At 43.3% G+C, this 7,040-nt stretch overlaps 1 protein-coding gene across 1 annotated transcript in view; it reads left to right on the top strand.

Moving 5' to 3' along the window:
* The first annotated feature begins 225 nt into the window (after positions 1-225).
* The window catches only part of SPOCK2 (SPARC (osteonectin), cwcv and kazal like domains proteoglycan 2), a 53,226-nt gene continuing 46,411 nt past the window's right edge, over positions 226-7,040 (top strand). The window contains exon 1 of the mRNA XM_074958969.1: positions 226-638. Within this exon, the coding sequence (XP_074815070.1) occupies positions 459-638 (180 nt within the window). The 5' untranslated portion in view covers positions 226-458. The remainder of the gene's footprint in view (positions 639-7,040) is intronic.

Raw genomic sequence — 7,040 nt, 5'->3', positions numbered from 1 at the left:
CGTCCGCGCCCCCCTGCTCTGGGCTGCAGCGGCAGCTGGAGGCGCCCCCCCAGGGCCTCTGTCGCGCCCGGCCGCCGGCCCGCTCACGGGGCTCGCGCTGCCCTGCCGCCGCCTCCTCCCTTGTGCGCGCGGCTCGTGACCGCGCTGCCCTGCCTTTCTCTGCTCTCGAGACTCACTCTGAAAGCATATCCCGTAGCTTCTGGGTGGGTCCCTGTTTAACAGGTATGATGTCAAGTGTGATGCTGATGCTACAGGGACTGAGCCAGCCTCTTTTGGCGCAGACTCTGTCATCCTAGCTGTGCTTCTAGCTCGGGGTTTCAGAGGAGGGCATCTCATAATCAGGTCACATTCCACTGAGGAGCCACCGTCCAGCTCTCCCTGAACCGGGAGACCAGAGGGGGCAGAAGACAAATAATTGTTTTGCGAGAGGTGGAGGAAAAAAAAGACCGAGATCAGAGATGAGAGCCCCGGGCTGTTGTCTGGTGCCACTGTTGCTGTTGGCTGTCGCCTTGGCGGAAGGGGACAGCAAAGGGGGGAAAGACGGAGAACATCCAGGCAATTTTATGGAGGACGAGCAATGGCTGTCTTCCATTTCTCAATACAGCGGCAAGATCAAACACTGGAACCGCTTTCGAGACGTGAGTCTACAGCCTAAAACCGTACAGCATGAGGTTCCGCCCTAGAGGAGGGGAGGGGAGGGGAGGCCGTTGAAAACCAAAAAAGGGGTGCTGCAGGGAAACCTGTGCGAAAGAGCTGCTGCTGAGAGCACTGCAATCTCTACTCTCAGTGGATCTGTAAAATATATGGGGCTTCCCTGGTTGTTGTTATGGGGGGGCAGGGAAAGAGGGGGAAGAGATTTAAATACAACAAGGCAGGCTTCGAAAACCCGGGGAGCTGAGCAAGTACTGAGCGCAATTTGCCTGTGGAAAAATTAAATGATTTCATTTGCAAACCTGTTTAATTTTGCATTAGCTAGAAACCAGCAGGCATCGGGGAGATGGAAGCCGGAACAGTGCGTGCACAGGCTAGGCAGTAGCAGCACCTGATTGCATTAGATTGCACGGGGGTAGGGCGAGCTGGAATGAACGTGGTAACTCCCTTTGCAAACGTTGGCCTTTAATTAGAGGGAAGGGGAGGCATTTGTTGCACGGAGCAGCTTTGCGGCGAGGGCAGCTCGCTGCATCGTTTGGTGAAAACAAAGCCGTTCCCAAGTGCTCTAATGAGTTTGCAACGGCGCGTTTGGCAAGGTTATATGTGGCTCCTGTTGGCTGTTGTTAATAAGCACCTTCACGGTGCCTAGACCTGTGCGTTAAGATGAGCTGAGCAAGTGTGAATGTGTGAGGTGGAAAATACTGCAGACAAACGGTGGCGTTTTTATTGACATGTGTCCCCCTGCTCAGTTACTGCCTCTCCATAATTACACCCGAGCTGTCTGATCCTAGCGGCTCCACATTCTGCTGCTTCCTTCTCATTATATTATTGGATCCACAGTAATGGTTTCCGGATGGCGGGATCAGACAGCAAAATGACAGACAAAATAATTAAAAAAGCAAGAGCAGAGAGAGAGAAGTAGGAGGGAGCCGAATGGAAATAATTATGCGTGCAAAGAAAGAAGCAAAACCCAGGTGTCAAAACAAAACCAAACATGGGAAATTGCTTTTTCTCTCCTGCTGTTTTTCTTTAAATAAAAGGTGTATAAAACGTGCTAAGCGATAGATTGAGGTAGGAGGGGAAATAATAGCTTGGACGACCTCGCATGCATTTTTCATTTTTAGGAGGACAGGTGTAGATTTCTCTGCAGGGTGGAGGCTGCAGGGAACTGAAAACCTGATCACAGACATAAAAATGTGTTCGAAGCAAGTTTCCAGAGGAGACAGCATAGGGAAATGCATTAGACTTTAATAACTCGCTGTTTTAGGGATTTGCTTAAATATACATCTGATACTTTCTTTATTCTGTGCTGGGTGATGTATGAACCCTGGCTTGTTAAACCACTAGCTGCTCATAAATATATTTGTCAGCACAAAGGAGGGTGTCTTTCTTTCTTTGTTTTTCTTATAAACTATTTTATTTTATCTTACTTTTTGCTAATGTTGATCAAGATTAACTAAGAAGAAAGGATCATAACTTCTTCTCTGAGGTCTGAGCTGGATTGCAGTGTAAATGTTAATTGTTCTAAAAGTCCTTTCTGGGGTCACAAAAGAGGGAGCCCCCTGCATACCTTTGCCAGTGCTTAGTTATCAGGAGGAGGAGGCAGAATCAGGGACTTCCTTTCACTTGTGTTTATGCAGTACTCTGTTTAGGAGCACCTGTAGATCACCAGGGGAAATGCATGAGTATTTTTCAACAGAGACGTGACATCTTTTTCTGTGTTTAAAAAGCTCAGAGGTTGTAAGGATGGCAGATCTATAGCTGTGGGGGTGGGAGAAACTATAGTTTCACTTAGTGGCTATTACATCAGGAGGAAAAGCAATTTGATTAAGTAATACAAGTTAGAAAAGGGTTGATTTTTGCTCTCTTGGCACCTGTTTAGCTTTTTCTTTGCTCTCAAATGCCATTTCTCACATCTTCTGAAACATTTAGTATCAGAGACACTAAAGGATGGAGTTCCTCATTTCTTTCAAATTATTGACTCAGCCCAGACATACCATATTTGCAAAGGATTATGCATATTTGCAGTTTAACCTTTGAATAAATAACACATATTAGAAGTTTTGGGGTATGTGTACCTGTATATGCTCTCAGCTAACCGATAGGAATGGTGATTTATAGTGTTTCATACATATGATAAGAGCATATGTTTCATAAATGTAACCAGTCAAATTGGCTATTACATGTTTGACATAAAGACTGAGCCAAGTCTATATGTTAAGGTTTCCATTATGAATTTGTCTATTACGTACCATTATGTATCATTACAAAATATTGGCTCTGAAAGTCCAGTTTGTCCAAAATATAACACAATACAATCTTCTAATTAAATAAATTCTTATATGCTGAACATATTAAATAACATCTGCTATCAGTAGAATTGAACAACTAGATACAATCCTGCTTTCATTGATGGTCTTCTCAGGAAGGTTATGGGCGGACTAGAAGACTGAACAGGTCTTTTCCAGCCCTAATTTCTATGACCTTGTGGACAGAAACAGAGGGGAAATTGGCTAACCCCATGGCTAATGCTAATTGAGGCTTGGTAATGACTTGATCCAGAAATAAATAGCCACAAATGTGTTTAGTAAAATTATTTTTTTAATGAAGGCAGGTGACTCAATATCTGAATACTTTTCATGATGGTTCTTCAGGCCCTATACTGCAAAATGTACTGTTGAGTGTAATGAATTTGGTGGTCTCAAGTCATCTCTGCAAGGCAGAAGAACACTTCAAAGATCTGTCATACCCAGTTTATCAGAGTTTACCTCTGGCTGTGGAAGGAGAAAAACAAGTGGTCCCGTGGGTCCCAGTTGAGGTTTTTGTCAGGCTTGTGTGAGGATGCTAGCATTGCAACTAATGTAATTGAATCTTGCTAACACATTCAGTTCAGGACACTGCTAACCTAGTAACCTTCACAATTAAATGTAATCAATAATAATAATAAGCTGCTGTATTTAATCCCAGACTTCAATTTTATTTTGCTACTGTCCAAGATAAGTTGGAGTTTTTACTGCCTTTTAATGATTATACTCATGCAGTAGTTACTGATTTGAGAATAACTTACTGCCTAAGGAATTCAGCTTGTAGTACTCTGTAAGAGTGAAATAAATCAGGTGTAGATTATCACTGAAATGAACATTGTGGATCTCCTTTTAAATGCCAGTGGATGTTGTTCATGTTTAAAACCAATATATGGTATGGGATACTTGTCCATTTCTGCTCAAGACTAGAGCAGAGGAGTGTGTTACAAGTCAGGATTGGGGTGCTTTGACAGAGCTATGTGAAGACCTGGGACTGGAATAGCCAGGGGCCTGGCAAATTAGGATTCTAGTGAATTGGCAGAGTTATGTGGGTGAAGCTCTCTCGCACATCTCACATGCTATGTCCGATAAAGGTATCGGCCCCTCACTTTCATAATCACCAAATTAGAAAATTGATAAAATTCGTGGGTAGAAGAAGTAACTAGCTAGTTATATGTGATTCTGTCTGCTGATGAATACTGCTCTGTATCTCTTATTGAAGGCTTGTAGATTTACTGGGTCTTCCATTTTAGTGGGTTTATGCTGACAGGCTAATATTCTTGATGCATTTAATGCTTAAGAAAATGAGGAACTAATAGCCCTGGCCAGACATTAAAGCTGGGCGTGCTGCAGATATGCGAAGGCTTCCCTCACATGGTTCAGCCAGTGCACCTCCGTTCTGATCTGCAATACTTGCTTCCCTGAGAGGCTCAGATATCCTGAAATGCTTGACAAAGAAATGTCCATTTAAGACTAGAGTGACCACCATAGTCATTTTACTTGTGACCTGATCTGTATTTGAATCAAGGTCTCCAAAGTGGTTTAACAAAGGTGAAAGGTAGCAAAAGATCCCTAATGGCTGAATTAGCTGTTAAATAACAGAGATTTAGAAGAAAATTGCACGATCACTTGTGTGGATGTTTGTGGAATAATTTATGAGTTAATGGACTAGCCTTCCCCTCTTGATATCTTGATTCAAATCCCAGAGAGGTTACAAGTAAAAGCAGGCGGGGTGAATTATCCTAGTACCCTATGGATGTTTGTCTATATCACAAAGCTACAATACAGGATGTCATAACTCATTGCAGTGGTGAGGCTGTATTCAGGAGACATACAGGACTGCAACAGCTGGGCTATTGCAGATCAGAGGTGTGCAATGGAAGCTTGAACAGTGTTTGCCCTTGCTGTGTTTAGAGCTATAAGTACTGTTAGTCTTTCATTTAAACATGAGCACCTAAATTAATCCAGAAATTCTCCTTACCAAAAAGAGGACTCTGCGTGAGTCCTTAATTGGTAATGAAAGAGGTGCCGGGGCTCAAGCAATTTTTTAACTTTCCTAACTGATGCGGCAAGTCCAGAGGTGCTGGGCTATGGACTGACAATCCTAGAGATTTCAGGGCTCAGCCTGGCAAGCCCTGGCACAAATTAAGCACTGCTCTGCGCCCATGAGAAAAGCCAGCAGAGCAGTGCATAGAGCATCCCTTTCAAGCTGCAGCCGTGTGTGTGATCATGAATATGTATGAATCAGAGCTCTAAGTGAGCTGCTGGGGGTGAGTTGTAACTCCCTGTTAAATAAACCAATTAGTTTAATAGATAAAGGGAGAGGATAAAAGGAAAGGGGTGTTTCCCTGTTAAATGCTTCCCAGTGGAGACCTGATATGAATACGTCCAGTGCAGGACTGGTAAATCCCACTTGCAATAACTTGTTAACTTGTGTAAGGTTTTATATATTTACAGGATCTGGTTGACAGAAGTATAATCTATCATGTATTGTCAGAGAAAGTAGCATGTGGGAAGAGGTGCCCAATTCAATTTTATATCTTTGGGGTCCTCAGGGAAATCAGAAGGGCAGTCTGGAGTCGCTTCACAGCCCTTGATGCATTAGGGCTTCGATGCACTGAGATGAAGTCTGAGCACATCCTTAGCATCCTTTTCTTTGCAAAATATATTAATTTGTCCAACAAGAGTCTGGGCAGTAGGGCCAATTCAGGGTTGTTGGGGAGGAGGAGGACGCATTTTGAGAGCAGTGGTTGCAGTCCCCTGTTACCAGCATAATATTTTTGTGCTTCTATGTGTACAGGGAAAGCAAGCTAAACTGGTGACATCTGTATGCACTGGCAAACATGGTTGCGCAGGAGTAGATGCCTATGTATTGAATATGTGTGTCTGCATACTTGGGAGGACAGGTGTTCGTTTTTGTGTGTCTGTGCATACGTGTCTATTTTTGCTTTTTAAAGTTGCTTAGGCAGCAGTTGAAATCACACTGTGCTATGCCCAAGGCCTAAATGAAGCTCTGATACAATTTTCAATAATCCTGGTAGGTAGCCTGGATTAATAAGCAAGCCCTTTGGAATTTATTTCTGCTGAGAAATACTGTACCCAATGAGTCACAATTAGCTATTTAAATGGCAGAGAAATTCTAACTAAGTTAGCTGGTATACTGTGCTCTTGTCCTCTAGTGTAGGATGCAAACTAAGGTGGAGATGAGATATAGAATGAAAGGAAACACAATTATCTGGCAGTGAAAAATCCTTCCTCTTGTTTTCCCCGCAGCATGGCTAGAACAACTCAATTGTTCTTGCAGTTGTTTGGGAAATTGTTTTGCTGTATTTGTTATTGTGCAGTCTCTCTCTCTCTCTCTGGGGCGGCTGTGCTGATCTAGGCTGGTTCTGGGAGGCTATGCATCATCAGAAAACCACACCTGCATGGAGCTGCCAAACGCTGCAGTATTACTAATCATGACATGAGAATGAAAGCTATTGATTGAGATAAAAATACTGCTTTGTCAGACCAAGATAAATTCCATTCCACTGCCCAAGATCAGCATTCTCACTGCTTTACCATTGTTCATTTCTTTCTACTTCTGGATTTTAAGGAGGGAGAATGCTTCACCAGTGTTGATTTTCTCTGCACCAGGACACAGGTTTTCTCTGCATGGGAATATCAGCTAGAGAAGAAAAAAATCACTGTGCCATGGTGTTCTGATTCTAAAACTCTATTTCATGGTGTTTGTTCCGACTGGAATTTAAAACCCAAGTGATGCCCATATCGCTGCTGAACTGTGACCTTGAGTGCAGTTTTGCAATGATGCCAGGGCTCAATGATGAGCTCCAGAAGTTCTACCAGGGACTCACAGCCTATTATCTCTTGTGACAGGATGTCAGTGTAAAGGACTGTGGACTCCCTAGTCCTGGCAATTAAATGTCCATACAGACACTCCACCCCTTCATTAAGATTAGGTTAAATGAAGATTTTAATGTTCTGTTGGTCATATCAGTCATGTCTGCCTTAGTTAAGCTTGGAAAGTCACACTCCTGCCTGCACACACAGGGACAGAGACTTGTGTGTAAGCACAGAGGCCAGCAT

This window comes from Natator depressus, chromosome 7 (genome assembly GCF_965152275.1).
Source record: "Natator depressus isolate rNatDep1 chromosome 7, rNatDep2.hap1, whole genome shotgun sequence".
Classification (NCBI taxonomy): Eukaryota; Metazoa; Chordata; order Testudines; family Cheloniidae; genus Natator; species Natator depressus.
The sequence above is the reverse complement of the archived record's forward strand: the minus strand, read 5'-3'. Positions and strand labels throughout refer to the sequence as shown.